This window comes from Mustela nivalis (assembly GCF_964662115.1).
Source record: "Mustela nivalis genome assembly, chromosome: 5".
NCBI lineage: Eukaryota > Metazoa > Chordata > Mammalia > Carnivora > Mustelidae > Mustela > Mustela nivalis.
This window is the reverse complement of record NC_139024.1, coordinates 132,415,353-132,435,712: the sequence shown is the minus strand read 5'-3', so window position 1 is coordinate 132,435,712 and position 20,360 is coordinate 132,415,353. Positions and strand designations below refer to the sequence as shown.

At 34.7% G+C, this 20,360-nt stretch overlaps 1 protein-coding gene across 9 annotated transcripts in view; it reads left to right on the top strand.

The window, feature by feature from the left end:
• EXOC2 (exocyst complex component 2) overlaps positions 1 to 20,360 on the top strand; it is a 262,914-nt gene that overhangs the window by 168,194 nt on the left and 74,360 nt on the right. For all 9 annotated transcript variants that reach the window (XM_082732163.1, XM_082732164.1, XM_082732165.1 and 6 more), the window contains 5 exons: positions 1,704 to 1,784; positions 2,237 to 2,296; positions 3,204 to 3,265; positions 7,965 to 8,031; positions 12,236 to 12,352. In XM_082732163.1, the coding sequence (XP_082588289.1) occupies positions 1,704 to 1,784; positions 2,237 to 2,296; positions 3,204 to 3,265; positions 7,965 to 8,031; positions 12,236 to 12,352 (387 nt within the window). The remainder of the gene's footprint in view (positions 1 to 1,703; positions 1,785 to 2,236; positions 2,297 to 3,203; positions 3,266 to 7,964; positions 8,032 to 12,235; positions 12,353 to 20,360) is intronic.

The following is a 20,360-nucleotide window of genomic DNA, read 5'->3' as shown; positions in this document are numbered from 1 at the left end:
GATGCGGGACTCGATCCCAGGACCCTGAGATCATGCCCTGAGCCGAAGGCAGCGGCTTAACCCACTGAGCCACCCAGGCGCCCTACCAGTCACATTTTTAAGAATAGTAATATATTTTTCTTTCCCTGAAATTTTTAATTTTTTAATTTTTTAAAATTTTCAATTCTGAGAACTTTCCTCTTTCCTAAGAACTGGAATGATTTGTGATAACTCCTTTAATCAGCTAAATTGGGTGGTTCCTAACAATATGCAGAGATAGTTCTGTTTCCTTTTAGAGAAAAGAAATAGCATATGTTTGTACTTTTACTCCCAGTTTAACTGAAACTACTAGAGTTCTCTGGTATTCCGTTTACTATATTAATATAAATATAAAAAGAAATTAAGAAAATCTAGTTCAGCTATTAATGCAAGAAATCTAAGTAACTACATATGAACATCAACATGTAATTCCCCGCAGTTGAATTTTGGATTTAATGCTATTATTATTTTAACATCTTAGATTTTCCCAACTTTTGAGGCAGGTAGGTTGGAGGGATAAGGTCAGGTATATAACAAACTTTTTGACTCTTGAAATACTTGTGTGCTGTTGGTATTTCATACTGTATGCTTTTATTTTTATTTATTTTGGGGGTACTTTGAAGTATTTTTATGGCGCCCTCTTGTGGTTTCAAAGTGGAGTACTAAAATGATAGTAAGGTCATTTGCCTCTCAGTAGAATTTTGAAGAAAAATTTTATTTATACCTGACTTTTGTTCTAGAAGTAGGTGTATTTTAGAATTTCAAGATTTACCCATTTTTAGATATCAAGTGTAAAACATGCCAAATCTAAATCTTGATGTCTAAGAGATTATCTGTTAAATTGTTGGCATCTGTTTTCCTTTCAATAAAACTGTAAAATTGAGAGTTTTAGGTCATTATTTGCTTCTGTTCAATATCTTTTATAATTTTTTTTTATTTTTTCAGTGTTCCAAGATTCATTGTTTAAGTACCACAGTCAATGCTCCGTGCAATACATGCCCTCCTTAATACCCACCACCAGGCTCACCTAACCCCCCACCCCGTTCCTTCCAAAACCCTCAGTTTGTTTCTCAGAGTCCACAGTCTCTCATGGTTCATGAGACTCCTCCTCTGATTTCCCCCAAATCACTTTTCATTTCCTTCTCCTAGTGTCCTCCATGTTATTCCTTATGCTCCACAAGTAAGTAAAACCATATAATTGACTTTCTCTGCTTGACTTATTTTACTCAGCATAACGTCAAAAAATGGGCAGAATACATGAACAGACAGTTGCCCAGTAAAGACATACAAATGGCTAACAGACACATGAAAAAATGTTCATCATCATTAGCCACCAGAGAGATTCAAATCCAAACCTCATTGAGATATCATCTTACACCAATGAGAATGGCCGAAATTAACAAGACAGTAAGCAACAAGTTTTGGAGAGAATTTGGAGAAAGGAGAACCCTCTTACACTGTTGGTGGGAATGCAAGTTGGTGTAGCCCCTTTGGAAAACAGTGTGGAGATTCCTTAAGGAATTAAAAATAGAGCTTCCCTATGACCCTGCAATCACACTATGGGGTATTTACCCCAGTGATACAGATGTAGTGAAAAGAAGGGCCATCTGTGCCGCAGTGTTTAGCATCTTAATAGCCAATGCTTATTTTTGAATTTTAAGATAACATATTTTTTTTTCCTTCAGCCATATCAGTTTGAGCAGTGCATTGTACATTCTCTGCAGTCACTCAAAGGAGTTCTAGAGTGCAAGCCTGGAGAAGCCAGTGTAAGTTTTCCATTAAATTCAACTTCTGTTTCAGTCTTTTCCAGGAACCTGTGGGAATCATAGTTGTAAATAAGTCATTTCAGCACTAGAGAGCTTTTCCCTCAGCTGCTTGCTTGTTTTATTTCATTTAATTGCATAGGGTGTCAATCTTCGTTCCATGATAGGCTGACAAGTTAAAATGTGAATTCATTATAGGTAGAGTAATTGGAATCATCAACACTTTGTATACAGAGAGAATGACTGACCTGAATGTTGTCAGGCTGCTCCATGCCACTGTATTCTCAGGCCAAAAACACTGCCTGGAATGCAGCTCTTTATCACTGTCCCTTTCAGATTAAGGTTACCCACACTGGAAGTAGTTTCCCATGTGATTCTTTTTATATCAAGCTTCATAAACACAAAATTTTGTTTTCTCAGTGAAGTCCAAAAACTTACCAAATTCTTCTTTGTAGGTCTTTCAACAACCTAAAACACAGGAGGAGGTTTGTCAACTCAGCATCAATATCATGCAGGTAATATGTAAAAGCACTGATGCCCTGAAACCTGAAATAAAACAAATTATGGTAAACCCCCACCTATTAATAATATATGTATAACATTATTTTTTCATCTTGTCTGAGTCTGTAATAGTTTATGGCAAGTAAGGTAACAAAGTTCAAGGTAGGATTAATTCCAGCTTGTTCTAGCAATACCCCTTTATATTATACCTCTTTTTATATACGTTTATACTTTTATATACTTTTTAAAAGTATACTTTTGTATACTTTATATTATACTTTTTTGTGTGTTTTCCTTTTACTTTATGTTACAGCACAAATTAAATGACATGATAGTTGTTTACATTGTGTCTACAGTGTGAAGTTCTTTGGTTGGGACTAGTGCTTTGTCAGAACATAACAAAGTTGAGCATGCAATTAAGTGGATGAAAGGAAGGAAAAGGTCTTTTTCCTAAAATTCAGGAATTTATAGTTGGATCAAAACATAGGTGCTTTAAATCTTTCAGCACTTAATTTATGTACATATACGGGATATTTATTCTATCACTTCTGGGAGATACACATACATACATAAATATCACTTAAATCACATAAATATCACTTAGTATACATTTGGGTTTTTTTATTTACATAGGATTATTGGGGCACCTGGGTGGCTCAGTTGGTTAAGCATCTGACTGTTGATTTCAGCTCAGGTCATGAACTAAGGGCCATGAGACTAAGCCTTGCGTCAGGCTCTGATGCCATGCTAGAGCCTGCTTAATATTCTCTCTCTCCTTCTGCCCACCCCTCTCCATTTGTGAGTGTATGTGCATACACTCTCTTAAAAAGAAAGGAATTTATTTACAGAAAGTTATTTTTAATGTCCAAATCGATTAATATCTAAGAATCATGTTACTGAAACTTCTTATTTTTAACTTAGATTTTTATATACTGTCTGGAACAGTTGAGCACTAAGCCTGATGCAGATGTAGATACTACACAGTAAGTAAACTGAAACTAATCTCACTGATGCATTTAGGAGGATTAAAAATACAGACTAATGTTTTATATGTAGTCTTATAAACTAAGACAATAAGAGAGATAGATTATATACATTAAAATTATATTTTTATATATTTGACCTGTATTTGTATATAATTTCTTCATCTTCTGAACTCATTTTAGCATTCCTAGAAAAATGTTGAGCAAACTGAACACCTGATTGGTTACTAATTACTGAAAGCAACAAGTTTTATAAGTAGTAATGAAAATTAAGATATATAATTCCTAGTTGATAACCTTTAGAATTCTGATGTTAGAGAATTAGCTATACTCTTGTTAAAGACTAATTTTTCTAGTAGAATTAAGTCTAGGTCAGGCTTAGTTATTTGAGCTTCAGAGGATACATGTTGATTCTTAACATTTACAAATTCTGATAATAATTCTTTTATAATATTGTTCTATAGAATCTTTTAGTATGTAATTTATCTGAATGTTACTGAATGATATTTGGCATATGTAACTTCTGTGTTAAGGTTAATGCTCTGACACAGAAAATACTGAAATAAATGCCATTTAAGGTATTTCTAACAGGTATAAATTGGTATTTATAAAACCAGGTAATGGGGATTAAGGAGTGCACTTGTTGTGGTGAGCAGGAGGAATGTATAGAACTGTCAAATTGCTATATTGTACACCTAAAACTAATATAACACTGTATGTGGAGTTTAAAATAAAATGAAATAAATTTTTTAAAAAAGCAAAGTTCAGAAATACATAGCACTATGTATTAGAATTCAGTGGTGTCTAAAACAGAAATTGTAACAAAACAATATGGAAGGAAAGACGTTTAATCAACAGTATCAGGAAATTGATTAACAGCACAAATTCCTGGTGGATCGTGTTAAATATATAACATCAATACAGAAAAGCTACAGTTCAATATTTATTAAGTCTCAAAGAGGCAGTAGCATTATACACTGTGAGACTTTATATTTTGGATACTCACCCTTTACTTGATATGTCATTTGTAAACCAATACCAAGAATATCACAAAGATGGAAAACTTCTCAAATTACCAATTTATACCTTAAGGATATTCTAACAGGAGTGAGGTGGTATCTCATTGTATCTTTGATTTGCATTTCCCTAATGATAAGTAATGATGAACATCTTTTCATGTGTCTTGGCCATTTGGATGTCTTTTTTGGAGAAATGTCTGTTCATGTGTTCTGCTCATTTTTAAATTTGTTGTTTGGGTGTTGAACTTTGTGTTTTGGATACTAACCCTTTATTGGATATGTCATTTGTAGATTATCTTCTTCCATTTTGTAGGTTGCCTTTTAGTTTTAAGATTGTTTTCTTTGCTGGGCAGAAGCTTTTTAATTTGATGTAGTCCCAGTGGTTGACTTTTGCTTTTGTTTCCCTTGCAGCAGGCAAGTTATCTAGAAAAAGTTGCTCTGGCTAGTATTGAAGTGGTTACTGCCTGTGTTCTGTTCTAGGTTTCTTATGGTTTCAGGTCTCACTTCTAGGTTTTTAATCCATTTTGAATTTATTTTTGTGTATTGTGTGATAAAATGGTCCCATTTCTTTTTTTGGATGGTGCTGTCCAGTTTTCCCAACACCATTTCTTGAAGAGACTGTCCTTTTGCATATTCTTTTCTGCTTTGTCAAAGATGAAGTGTCCTGGGGTGCCTGGATGGCTCAGTTGTTAAACGTCTGCCTTTGGCTCAGGCCATGATCTCAGGGTTCTGGGATCAAGCCCCGCATTGGGCTCCCTGATTAGCAGGAAGCCTGCTTTTCCCTCTCCTACTCCCCTTGCTCTCTGTCTCTCTCTCTCTCTCTGTCAAATAAATAAATAAAATCTTTTTAAAAAAATTAAATGACCGTATGATATTAGTTTAGTCTTGGTTTTTTGTTCTGTTCCATTGATCCATGTTTCCATTTTTGTGCCAATACCATACTGTCTTGATGACTACAGCCATTGGTATTTTGATAGGAATTGCATTAAAAGTATAGATTGCTTTGTGTAATACATACATTTTAACAATATTTGTTCTTCCAATCCATGAGCGTGGAATGTCATTTCATTTTTTGGTCTTTAATTTCTTTCATCAGTGTTTTACAGTTTTCAGTGTACAGATCATTTGCCTGTCTGGTTAAGTTTATTCCTGGGTATTTTGTTATTTTTGGTGCAGTTGTATATGGGATTTTTTTTTTCTTAATTTCTCTTTCTGCTACTTTATTACTAGTGTATAGGAACTCAGCAGATTCCTGTACATTGATTTTCTATACTGTGACTTTGCTGAATTCATTTATTAGTTCTAGTAGTTTTTTGGTGGAGTCTTTGGGGTTTTCCCTATGTTTCTGAACTTTATTTTCTGTTCTATTCATTCGTATATGTTTTATATCTTTTTGTATTATTTTAATGTTCATTACTTTGCATTTTTAATTAAGATTGGTATCTTTTTATTGATTCTATTTTCAAATATTATTTGATATTTTCATTTATTTACTGTTCCATATGAATTCTAAAATCCATTGGTTAGGTTTAAGGAAAAGAATTCCTGCTAAAGTGTTGATTATCATTCTATTTTATCACTTGATCAGTGGATTATAGTATTTCCTCCCCTGCAATTTTGTATCTTTGGTCACTTGTTGATTATTAGCTAATTTCCTAACTTAGCTCACCTATAAGTGGTTTATTATGTAAATGAGCTTGAAAAGCACTCTGGAGATTCTGATAGTTAAAAACATTTCAATTAATTTGAATCTGTACCTCAATATTAAATTATTAGCTATTTTCCCCTTTGGTTTTTTTTTTTTTAATTGTGTTGTGTTATTCACCATACAATACATCATTAGTTTTTGAAGCAGTGTTCCAAGATACATTGTCCACATATAACTCCCAGTGTTCCTAGTAATCCGTGGAATACCTACCTTAATACCCACCATCAGGCTCACCCATCCCTCCACCCCATCCCCTCTAAAACCCTCAGTTTGTTTCTCAGAGTTCACAGTCTCTCATGGTTCACCTCCCCCTCCAATTTACCTCCCTTCACTTTTCCTTTCCTTCTCTTAATGTCCTCCATGTTATTCCTTATGTTCCACAAGTAAGTGAAACCATATGAGACTTACCACAAGTAAGTCTCTGCTTGACTTATTTTACTCAACATAATCTCTTCCAGTCCCATCCATGGTGATACAAAAGTTGGGTATTCATCCTTTCTAATGGCTGAGTAATATTCCATTGTATATATGGACTACATCTTCTTAATCCTTATGTCTGTTGAAGGGCATCTCGGCTCTTTCCACAGTTTGGCGATCGTGGACATTGCTGCTATGAACATTGAGGTACAGATGGCCCTTCTTTTCACTGCATCTGTATCTTTGGGGTAAATACCCAGTAGTACAATTGCCAGGTCATGGAATAGCTCTATATTTAATTTTCTGAGGAATCTCCACACTGTTTCTAAAGTGGCTGCACCAACTTGCATTCCCACCAACAGTGAGAAAGAGGGTTCCCCTTTTTCCACAACCTCTCTGACATTTGTTTTTATCCTGCCTTGTTAATTTTTGCCGTTCTAACTCTGTAAGGTGGTATTTCAATGTGGTTTTGATTTGGAATTGCCTAATGGCTAATGATGATGAACAATTTTTCATGTGTCGTTAGCCATTTGTACGTCTTTACTGGACAAGTATCTGTTCATGTCTTCTGCCCATTTTTGACTTGATTATATGTTTTTTGGGGTGTTGAGTTTGAAAGTTCTTTATAGCTCTTGGATATCAGCCCTTTGTAGTGTCATTAATATCCTCTCCCATTCTTTGGGTTGCCTCTTTGTTTTGTTGACTGTTTCCTTTGCTGCACAGAAGCTTTTGATCTTGATGAAGTCCCAAAAGGTCATTTTTGCTTTTGTTTCCCTTGCCTTTGAAGACATGTCTTGAAAGAAGTTGCTATAGTCAATGTGAGACGTGTCTTGAAAGAAGCTGCTGTAGCCAGTGTTGAAGAGGTTATTGCCTAGGTTCTCCTCTAGGATTTTGATGGATTCCTGTCTCACATTGAGGTCTTTCATCCATTTTGAATTTATCTTTGTGTATGGTGTAAGAAAATGGTTGAGTTTTATTCTTCTGTACTGAGCTGTCCCAATTTTCCCAGCACCATTTGTTGAAGAGATTGTCTTTTTCCCACAGGATTTCTTTTCCTGCTTTGTTGAAGATTATTTGGCCATAGAGTTGAGGGTCTCTACTCTGTTCCACTGGTCTATGTGTCTGTTTTTGTGCCAGTACCATGCTGTCTTGGTGATCACAGCTTTGTAATAAAGCTTGAAATTAGGCAATGTGATGCCTCCAGCTTTGTTTTTCATTTTTCATTTCATTTCATTTCATTTTCAACATTTCCTTGGCCATTCGGGTCTTTTCTCCCTTTGGTGATTTTTAAAAATTTAATTTGAGTATTGAGAAAACCCCAAACAAATAGCATATGACCTGTATTAATAGATAGCCTATTGTGTCTATTTTGAGCTGTTAATTGTTAAATATAAAGCAGAGAGTTATGAGATTTTTGACCAAAAGATTTTAAAGTCAAGTTTACATAAAGTTCATTGCATTTTTTATTGAGTTGTAATAGATATATGACATTATATTAACATTGCTAATTTTTGTGCTTTAATTGTTACTGTTCTCTTACTTGCTTCCTTTTTAGTCTTTCAGTTGATGTTTCTTCTCCTGATTTGTTTGGAAGTATCCATGAAGATTTCAGTTTGACTTCTGTAAGTAAGATGATAAATAAAAAGCTAAACTTACCATTTTTAAATTATATAATGACTTATAAATGAATCTAAATTACTTTGCTTATAAATCAGTCTAAATTACTTTGAGAGGCAGATATTGTATTCCTGTTGTAGTATACTTTTCTATAATTTTGAACTGTGCTTTATTTTGTGAAAATTTTAGTAAAAATATAATTTTATATGTATTCCACAACTTAAAAACCTTTTAGTTGAAGTTGTTATTTAAGTGGTTCCATCTACTCCTTGCATAATTCAAGGTTTTGAGTGTGAAGAGGTGCCCTAATGGTTCCTTGCTATTTGAAAGTTGAAGAGGCAGCAGAAGATGGGGGCCCATCTCCCCATGTTTTTCCTCTTTAACTAGAGAAGTTATTTCTGTAAGTTCCCTAATAGCATTTCATTTGAACATAAAGTTCTGTGGCAAAACAAAGCCAGCCATACCACCTTTTTATATATGCATAGTTATATCGTATTTCAGCATATACAGGTATTTGGGGATGATTAACATACATACTTTATTATATGTATAAATTTAGCTCTTTAAATTTAGACCTGTCCATCCTTAAAAAAAAAAATAACACTCTCTGGTTTGTCATTTGCTTGAAGGGTGTATGTGTGTGTGTGTGTACATGTATGTATGTATATATGTATCTCTCAAGAAAAAAAAATATGACCAAACTTTCCTGCCCTGTATCATTACCACAGATATTATATTTATAAGTATGAACTCCTAGTTAAAGAATTTGTTATAATAGGAAAGATCAAAAATTCAGTTTGGGACCAGATGAATTAAATGAGTGACATTCAAGCAGAGATATTTAGCAGGTGATTAGATATATGTGTCTGGACTCCAGGAAAGAAATCTAAATACAGATTTGTGAATAAGTAATACACAGTTGACCCTTGAGGATAGGCTAGGGTCATCGATGCCCCATTCAATCAAAAATCTGTTTGTAACTTTTGACTCCCCTAAAACTTAACAACCAATAGTCTATTGTTGAGCAAAAGCCTTCCCAATAACAGGCAATTAACACGTTTTATATGTTATTATGTTATATGTTATATGCTATATCACAGTATCACAATAAAGTAAGAGAAAAGAAAATGTTACCAAAATCATAAGGAAGAGAAAATACATTTACAGTACTGTACTATATGTATCAAAAAAAATCGCATATAAGTGGACTGGTACATTTTGAACCTGTGTTGTTCAGGGGTAAACTGTATAAGGAATACAAGGCCTGGGAGTGGATGAGTATACTCAGGAAAATACTAGGAAAAATATTGGTAGAATGAGGGGAGGGCCAGATATATAAAAATATCATTGGGGTACCAATATTTAAGGGATGGCCAGAAGCAGAGAGCCTCAAAGTTCCCAAAAAAGAATAATCAGAGAGAGAGAGAGAGAAGAAAATTCAAATGAAAAAGTGTTCCTGAGAGAGATGGAAGAGATAATTTAAACAAAGGAGTATTTAACAGTTTCAAAGACTAGCAGAAGATCAGGTGGGTCAGATGAAAACTGGAGCGTTACGGGTTTGGCAGTTAGGCGGTAGCCTGTAGGAGAAGCATATCAGTAGATTGCTAATGAGCTATCTGAACATGTATAGGAGCCAAGGAAGTTGATGTAATGAGTTTGGATCATTTTTTGCACTGTGAACTTAGTAGACTAGAGACACAGGCTGGAGGAATGAGCCTTCTAAACTGAGAAGGGCCTTAGGAGCTATTGGGCCAACTATGCTTTTTTTCTCTGCCCTTTAGAACAAGCCTGATTTCTACATGACAATCTTCTTAGTGTTTGAAAACATTTGTTGTGTGGGCTTGGAATCTTCCTTTCTCTTAGGTAACACCCTAAATCTTTTAGGCATCTCTTAGTCGATATGGCAGTGAGTCTCCTCTTAATCTACTTCTGTCCTCTTTCAAGAATGGAGTACCGGACTCTGATGTGGCCCTGGCAACTGGGAAGCAGCCAGAACTACACATTATGTTACATCTCTATTGTGTCACATTGAACTTACTGTCAGCCACACAGCAGGTGTTTCATACTTGCTTTTCCCAGTCACAGGACCTTGTCTCTCCCATTTTACTCCCTAAAATTGTTCATTTGGTACCAAATTTAGTTCCTGTGTTTTTCTGCATTTGTATGATAACTCATTAGATTTGACGCAGATTATTGAGATATTCTTAGGGTTTTGTTCTATTATTCGGCGGAGAGGCAGTTATGGTATGGTAGAGGTCCAGGTTGCTTCCTGGTCTTCTTACTGACTGAATAATCTTGGGCATGTCATTGAGGGTGTCCAGTTTTCTCCTGGAGAAAATTGAGATGGTAATGCCTACAATCTAGAGATTCTGTGAGAAATAATTGAAATAATACATAATTGGCAAGTACTGCCTTTGATAGGTTGAGTTGTTATTTTCAAACATACATATTCATTTAAGTTGCTAGTAAGCTTTTAATAAATACTCAAGTTTAAGAATTTGATTATTGTAGTGTTCAATTATTCTTCCCACTTTGACTTCTTCTGACTGATCAGAGTTGGGAAGAAAAATTTGATTATCAAGAGTAAGACTTCAAATCACTCAAACTATTTTTCCATTTTGGAGGAAAAACAATGCAGATTATAGGGAGAAAATTTAAAAAGCGTTAATTAACAGGGCAGAGAGGATGTGGCATGCCCCGGGGTCTGTTAGACTATAAAACTAATATTTGGAGGAAAAGGTAATTGAGGATTGATCTTGTAACTGAAAAACCAGTTGAGATTTTTGCAGAGTGCAGCATGTTTAGAGTGGCTGATGACACCTTATGCTTTCTTTATTTTATGTTCTTTATGAGGACCACCATATAATGATAATACCAAGTATGGGGCAGGAGGGAATATACCCCTTCCTCAAACTGACCTGTGTGCCTATGCAGTGATGTTTACTGCTTTCCTTCTGGTTCTCATTTGCCATTTATTCACAAAATGTGGAGGAGTGGTATACATAACAGAGCCCTATTTTCCTCGTTTGGTAATTTATTTCTCATCCATCGATTAATTCAAGGCCATTCACAACCTTTCATTTACTCGAGGATGCTTTTAATAACTCCTTGCCCTTTAATTATATTTGTTGATGACCAAAAGGGGCACTGAATAGGCCACTGTGCCAGCAATAGATAATAATATTTTAAATAAAGAAATTTAGAAAGTTTTAAAATTTTTGATGGAGCTAAATGAAATTATTGGGAGGTATAAGCTGTACTTGGCAACTGAGTTCAGAGTGTTGACTTTAACATAAGTTATATATAAAACAGTAAGCAAAATATGGTTGAAAATTTTCCTGGAAAGTAGTTTTGCCTTAATGTTTAGTCAAGGGATCCTAAATTAAAGCCCTAAATTAGTCACTGTTGTTCTAGAGAATGCTTTCACACTGAGGGAGCATGGGAAAGTATTTTTGGTGAGCCACAACAGCAGAGATAACTGCCATTCCTGGAATTTTGTATACAAAAATAGTTCTTCTGAACTATAAGATAATGTTTATTCATCAGCCTTGGGGTGTGGTAATTTTAATAAGAAATTACCTTAAAGTGGCTAGAACCCTGGAGAACATAGAGTATGAGGCTCTAGCCCTCTTCATATCCAATACTATGGGAAAGTTCCCTGCTTTTATTTTATCACTCCCCATGAGAGGGAAACTATTCTACACAATATGCATCTGTGAAGGCCCAGTTTTTGGAAGGACCCCATCATATAGATGGCATTATAATTCTCTTTCAAGTTAAGAAAAATTTATAAATTACTTTCTATGAATTTTTACATTTGTAACTATTTTAAAATATTAATTTTTATAGCCTTTTTTGTTGCAAAAAATATTGGGCAGAATAACCAGTAAAATAAACCCCTTTCACAAGAACAACAGCTGATCCTACCTTACTAGTTAGCTGTTTTTCCATACAACTATTAAATTTCAAAAGACAGCATTATTTGACTCTTTAGTGTATTATGTAATAATAAGCAGTTATAAAATACAGAGTTACAGAATTATATTGTTTCTCTCTATATTATTATTGGGGAAAAAAGGGACCAAGAAAAACAAAACATTGAATATTGATATTAAACATGAAGAGATTATAATTAAATGTAATAAATGATAACTGTTACCCAGTTTGTTATTTTAAATGTAATTTTCTAAACATTTGTTTTACTTTTAGGAACAGAGACTTTTGATAGTCCTGAGTAACTGCTGCTACCTAGAACGTCACACTTTTCTGAATATAGCAGAGCATTTTGAAAAGCACAACTTCCAAGGAATAGAGAAAATAACACAGGTAAATGAATTATGCTAAATTAACAAGGTGGTTATTTTAACAATTTAGTTTCCAAACTACTTTTTTAGTACTTTTCTACATAAGCAAAGTAGAAAAGTCTCTTTTGCTTTTCCTATACTTTTCTGTCCTTACCCTCCCCACACTCATATACCTTCCTCATCTTCACCCTACCTGACTTTGAATGACTCCTGCCCTTCTTATAACTCACCTTGAGAATTGTTAATTTAATATTCTCTTCTTTTCTTTAGATCAAAGTTTTCTCAAGGCAAAAGCTGATTTACTCCTCACACAGGCTGTTTGTTCAAAGTAAGGGAAGAAAATAGGAAAGAAAGGCATCAAACCCAAATCTTTAAGAATCATCTCAAATTTGGCTCCTTTTAGGTTAATACTTTACTTTAGAGCCAACAGCAAACTCCCTGAGCCTGCAGATAAACCTCTTCCTGCTTATTCACACCTCTTCTTCCTCAGCCCCTTTCCAAATGACCACACTGATGCTTTTGCTTTTCACTATGCTGAAGCATGGGTACAAGTGCTCAAGCACAGGGACACACACAAAGACTCACACACACCAGAGTGGCTACAACAGCCTTCCTCCGGAGGTTTAATGACTTACCTGAAAAATACATGCTCTCCACTCTCTAATCCAAGTTGGATAAAAATGAGTGCTGTATAGATCAATGGAGTAGGTTTTTCTTTAGATGTTATACTTTGTTTATATTTTTTCAAGTAAGCAGAAAAGGAAAAACTGAAACAACCTTCTTATTAAAGGTTGGTTGGTTCTTGGGCAAAGGTTTATCAGATTTCTAAGTAAAACTAAGCTAGAACCACTTTAACAGTATTCTCAGTGCAAAAAATAAGAAAGATAATGATCTTGTTAATCTTATAATCAAAAAGCACTCTTGATAGATTGCATACTTTTTACAAATGATAGTTACGGTTTATGAACTAGAAGTGGATTTTTTTTTTTTTCAAAGAATGAAAATGTCAAAGTGGGTGGCTCTGTCTTGTTTTCCTGCCTTTTCGTAAAGATTAATCATCTTGATGAGAAATGTGACTTAAGGCTGTAGGGCCAAATGTTGAGTTTATTTCCAGAAATTTTTGTATTGAGAGTTGCAAGGTGCTCCCCTGCAGTAAAGAATTCGTATTTCTACAAAGTGGGCACTTTGTTTTTTGTGCAGTAACAATAATGACACAAATATATTTATTGAAAAACTTTTTTAATCATTTAAAAATACATGAAATGATTAGGAATTGCATATAACGGAAGGAGTAAGTTTGGTTCTCTTTAGGTTTTTTTTGTTGTTTTTTTGTTTTTTTTACATTAAAATCAATGCCTTTATTGATGTGAGAACATAGAAAGTGAAGTTGGCATTATTTATTCTTCCTTTGGGCTTTTCTAGAGCCTGATGAGAAGTTCTCTATGAGTATATTATCTCTTCTGATAGCCACATATCTCTCAAATACGTCTTCTTCAGGAAAATGGATATCTCACTATTTAGAATACAGTGTACATTTTGGATTAGAAATATAATTCTTAGATAAAGGGATCAAAAGCTATTCAATATTTTGGGGGCTCGTATTATATGGAGGGCTATATCAGTCACAATCCCAATAGGAGACAAAAACCATCTCAATCATTTAAAATAGAATTAAAGCCTGAAAATTGTTAATATAATTTGGCATCTATATTTTTCTTCTACTCAAATGTAATCCCCATTTATTTATTTATTTATTTTTATTTATTTTCAGCGTAACAGTATTCATTATTTTTTCACCACACCCAGTGCTCCATGCAATCCATGCCCTCTCTAATACCCACCACCTGGTTCTTCCAACCTCCCACCCCCCGCCCCTTCAAAACAATCTCTTTAGGTTTTTACAAAGTTATGAGTAGTAACTGTTGCTTCAGTTTATATCATAAAGAAATAGAATAAAGTTGACATACAAGACTTTGATATCCTTCCAAGTCTTGTTGATATAACTTTTTTCCAAAGATTTATTTATGTATTTGAGAGAGAGAGAGTTGGGGGGGAAGGGCAGAGGGGGAGAAAGTCTCAAGCAGACTCTGCACTGAGTGTGGAGCCTGACCTTGGCCTTGATCCCATGACCTGAGATCATGACCTGATCAAAGCCAAGAGTTGAACGCCTAACTGACTGGGCCACCCAGGCACCCCCCAACTTTTAAAAAGATTTAATTATTTTTTTGAGAGAAAGATAGAGAGTTATTGATACTATTTTGAATCCAAGATAATATGTTGGATCTGGAGATAAAGCTTGGAACAAATGATGGACCATTTTTCACACTCAGAATTAGGATTCTTGGGGCACGTGGGTGGCTCAGTGAGTTAAAGCCTCTGCCTTCGGCTCAGGTCATGGTCCCAGGGTCCAGGGATCGAGCCCCGCATCGGGCTCTCTGCTCAGCGGGGAGCCTGCTTCCTCCTCTCTCTCTGCCTGCCTCTCTGCCTACTTGTGATCTCTGTCTGTCAAATAAATAAACAAAATCTTAAAAAAAAAAAATTAGGATTCTTTTTAGAATTAGGATTTTTTAATATTTGACATTCAATATTTTGAAATCACTAAGTTGGATAATAAATGAATCAGTAAACTAAATTTATATGATAGCATTTGTGCTGATTCTATTTATTATGGATGAATTCATTAATTTTATGATGCCAACCAATTAAAATATCTGTCTTGCATTAATGGAGAAACACTGCCAACTGCCATTATTTTTTATAGTTCCCTTTTCAAAGACAGAAATCTCTAAAAGCATGGATCCCAGAAAAACTATGGGGGCACATTGTTCACACAAATGGCTTGTTATTCATTCTATCACTTTGTTTCTGCTCTTGGAAATAATGATTCACCGGGGGCCTCTAACTTAGTGTCACCAGACATTAGACATTCTCTCAGATCTCTTTCCAGGTAGGATTTGATAATTTACCAAGGGTTCTTCTAGGTATATTTCCTCCTGTTTTCTTTTTTACCAATAGAAGCATGAAAATGGCCAGTTCTTAATTACCTTCATCTTGATTCTCCTCTTCAAAAGTAGAATTAATTTTAGTGTAGGAGCAGTACACAAATGACTGTGTATTTTAGGGGTGCATTAGAATTTAATGACCAATGATCATTTAAAGCTAGAATGATTTCATATATACATTTTTAAAAAAGTAATTTATTTATTTTAGAGAGAGGGAGCTGGGGGTGGGTAGAGGGAAAGAAGGAGATAAGCAGACTTCCCACTGAGTGGGGAACCTGATACAGGGCTTGATCCCAGGACCCTGAGATCATGACCTGTGCTGAAATGAAGAGTTGGATGCTTAACTGACTGAACCACATAAATAAAATTTTTTAATGCAAATAACCCTATGAAGTAGTTAAGGAAAATATTAACTCAATTTTTTTCATATGGAAAGATGCTTGGAGAGGTTCATGATTTGACCTGTAAGTAGGAGAGCAAGGCAGAACTCAAAACTAAGTATTTTCATTCTTAATCCTGAATGAATTTTTGGCCTAACACCATATGTCTTAAAATAAAGAACAAAATTGTTCTCATGAAAATAAACCAAAGAAATAATACCTAAAGCAGGTTGGTTAATGTATTTCATTTAGTATCAGATCAGATTATCAAACTCATCTTGCCCTATAGGATACCTCCTGTAAAATAGGCTCCATTATAAGCCTCATGTGGACTTTGTGCTATTTGGATCCCACACTGAAAATACCAACAGTGAGTCCCCTGTCATTTGCATACATTTCCATTTGCCTTTATCTCAAGTCCTGGAAATGTTTTTTCCAAGTCATGTATTTTTCTCTTGCTTATAAAATTAAGACTCAATCATTATTTTTATTTATTTATTTTTTAAGATTTTATTTATTTATTTGACAGAGATCTCAAGTAGGTGGAGAGGCAGGCAGAGAGAGAGAGAGGAGGAAGCAGGCTCCCCACTAAGCAGAGAGCCCGATGCAGGGCTTGATCCCAGGACCCTGAGATCATGACCCAAGCCGAAGGCAGAAGCTCAACCCACTGAGCCACCCAGGTGCCCCTCAATCATTATTTTTTAAAAAGGAGAAATACTATGCAGCCATCAAAAAAAAAACCCAGAAAATCTTGCCATTTGCAACAAGGTGGATGGTAGAGGGTATTGTGCTAAGCGAAATAAGTCAGAGAAAGACAATTATCATCATATGATCTCTCTGATATGAAGAATTTGAGAGGTGGGGTGGGGTATCGTGAGGGGTAGGGAGGGAAAAAATGACACAAGATGGGACCTGGGAGGGACACAAACCATTAGAGACTCTTAATCTCAGGAAACAAACTAAGGGTTGCTGGGTGGTATTGGGGGCAGGGATAGGGTGGCTGGGTTATGGACATTGGGGAAGGTATGTGCTATGGTGAGTGCTGTGAATTGTCGAAGACTGATGATTTAAAGACCTGTACCCCTGAAGCAAATAATACCTTATATGGTAATAAAAAAAAAAGGGAGAAATACTGAAAAGTCTAAAAAATTTTTGTTTAAATATTTATAATGCACCAAAGATAAACAGTTATATTTTAGTATTTATAGTAATCAGTACTTTTATATACCATATACCTATATGTATATATGTTAGAAAAATATGAAACATATTTTTCTGAATTCAGTTTACATTAGATATATCTTTTTCTGTTGACAGTTCTGTTGTGAACACCTTTATTAAATATGGAGATGTGAGTTTTATGGCTTATAACAGTTGCTAATGTGGATGTACTTTTTTTTTTTTTTTAACTTTTTCCTACTGGGACCCTTAAGGTTATTTTTGTTCTTGTTACTGAGAGGTGAAGATACTTTTGAGCACATGTTTTATTTCTCAAAATCGATTCCCAGAAGTAGAATTAGAGCTCCAAAGACTCTTGGTAAATATTGCTGGTTTCGTCACAATTTGGTCATCATTGATGATTATAATATTTTAATTTGATAGATAAAAATATTCTTTCATGATTTAATTTGCAGTCCTTTCCCTATTTGGTAGGTTAACACTTTTTCTTATGTTCATTGACTGTGGATATTCTAGTAGCGTTCATTTTACAGGTATTTAGAGGGTTAAGGAAATCGTGTTTTTCATTGTAAGTGTGCAAACCAAATTTGCAACAAGTCATTAATTCTTGAGGCCTTTGAGAAGGGAAAACTAGAGCTATATGATTAATACACTTCAGTACATAATTTTATTGTAGTACCCATAATTATATAATTCCAAGATTTTTTCATATATAAAATGCTATTTTAACCTGTCCCAGTCTTTAAAAAACAAACATCTAATTTAGAGTTTGTATGGTTGCAAATTTTTGACTGACTTGAGACTTTAGTCATTAAATAAGTTGGGCATTAAATTCTTTTTTTTTTTTTTTAAAGATTTTATTTATTTATTTGACAAAGAGAGATCACAAATAGGCAGAAGCAGGCAGAGAGAGAGGGAGAAGCAGGCTCCCCACTGAGCAGAGAGGCCGATGTGTGGGCCTGAGCCGAAGGCAGAGACTTAACCCACTGAGCCACCCAGGCACCCCTGGGCATTAAATTCTTGATTGATGTTTTATTTTATGCACCTAAATCTCTTTCAAAAATTTTGACACGGTAGGTGGGGAGAGGGCAGCTTCTTTTTTTTTCACATGTCCAGGAAAGATCTTTACATACAACAATCAATTTTAAAGATTTTTGTGTCATCTGAACCTACGTATATACCATATTTTACATATTTGATTATTTTTAGCTTAATTGTATATATTTCTCAAGTTTCATTTGAAATCATCTGAATTCAGTATATGATGTGAATGACTACAGTTTTGAGTCCTCACTGTATTATCTCTTTATACTTTATTTTTCCCATCTCTTCTCCTATATTTTGTTTAGAGGCTGTTTTTATATAATACATTATTTATAAATAAATGTGTTTTGGAGTTCAGTAGTTTAGAGACAGATGTGTAACTGTCTGCTAAATATTAGTTTTGACCCTATTTAACTACCTCAAGTTCTTTGTATGAATGGGAAGGGGAAAAAGAAAGAGAAAAAGGTAATATAGTAGGAAGGACACAAAGACCTTATGATTTATAAAGTAAAATATTGGTTCCCCAATACAGAAAGTAATTCAGAAAAGCTTTCTCAAAGCAAGGAAGAATATAAGAATTCACAGAGAAATGGTTGTTTCAGAGATGAGAGAAAGGCATTAACTCAACATGAGGCAGGAATCCATCAAAATCCTAGAGGAGAACATAGACAGTAACTGCTTCAGCATTTACCACAGCCACTTCTTTCAAGTCATGTCTCCAAAGGCAAAGGAAACAAAAGCGAAAATGAACTTTTGGGACTTCATCAAGATAAGTCTCTTTGGAAAGTTGGGAAGGTGTAGGCAATAAGTGAGTAAGACCGTTGGTCATCCATATTGTGTGGAGTCCTAAATCAAAAACCTTGAACCTGAGCAGGTACAATTCAACAACTTAAGTAATTGTCTTTTACCATCCTTGTACTGTTTCTATCATTTGGACTTGTACTTTGTTTCCTCTTCACATTCTATGCCTTTTCCTTAGGAGATCTCATTTATTCCCACTGCTTCATTTATCATGGATGCCCATGAGTTCCAAATCTGTATCTTGAGCTTATATTTCATTCCTAGGCTGCAAATCTGTTTCCTGTCAGACGTCTCCACTAGAAGTTGCCACTGGGATATCAGAGCAGCTTACCCAAACCAACGTCCTATTCCTTCTTCCTCCTCCAAATCAGCTTTGCTTTTTGTGTTTCCTGCCTTAGTCAGTAATCACTGAGTCAGCAAGTCAGGGACTTGGGAATTATCTTTGACTCATTCCTTAGGAATGGATGGTTCAACCCCTGAACAATCTTCTCTCTCTCCCTCCCTAATTTGTTCTTCCTATCCAAGATCAGCTTTCTTTCATCATCTGATCCTTGTGCTATTGCAGAACCCTCCCTCCAGATGCTTTGCTTATGCTCTAAATTTCACTCTTTAAATATCCATGGGGTTTCAAAAATACAGATCTGATTATATTCTTCCTCCTTCCCACATTTCAGTCTTCTCATTGACTGAAGAATAAAACCTAAACTCCTTAGGCTGATAATGTTCATATTGTTTTAACCTAGACCCGTAGTTCTTTGTCTTATGCCATTCATCTCCTTTATACTTACCGATACCCTATCATCTAGCTATTCATCTTTCCTTGAGTATTTCGGATTATTTGTCCGGTCTTTTAGAACTTCAACAAACATTCATTCAACATCAGCTTACCAAGCTCTATTTTAAGAATATTTACCTGTAGCTCGTATTGTTCTATGGGTCTGGAATACCTTTTCCTCAGCCTCAACTTGACAAAATCTTGATCATCTACCTATCTCAGATATAGATGTCTCACCCTGTGGAAAGACTTCTCATTCTTTCTCCCAAACTGCAAAATGGATCAAATCCTCTTCTTTATTCCTGTGATACCTTGTTTATATTATAGCACTAGAATAACATCTTAACACATTGTATCATGATTAGTTTAATATTGGTACGCTTCTTTTCTAGATTATAAATTCTTTTCAAATATAAAAATATTAAATATTTTAATCTCTCCAAAGGACTAAATCTTATATAGGTATAAGATAGAAGAACAAAAAATGAACACATGTTCACCTGTTGCCAGGCTGAAGAAATGGAGTATATTCCCAGGACTGTTTGTGCCCTGCACATCTGAATCATCCATTTTCCCTTATGGACAGACACTTCTGCATTTTGTGGTTTATAAACAATACATTATTTAATATTACCTGTTTTTGACTTTTAAAATACCATAAATGGGATTATATGGTATGTATTTTTTTTCTCTGATTTGCTTTCTCTACTCAATATTGTTTTTGATATATATCCATGTTGCTACATGTAGCTTATGCTAATTTGTAAAACGAATTAAAAAATTGTATTCCTCTTTTCTTCCTATGAGTTTATATAGTATTCGAATGTTTATTCTTTGAATAGTTATAAG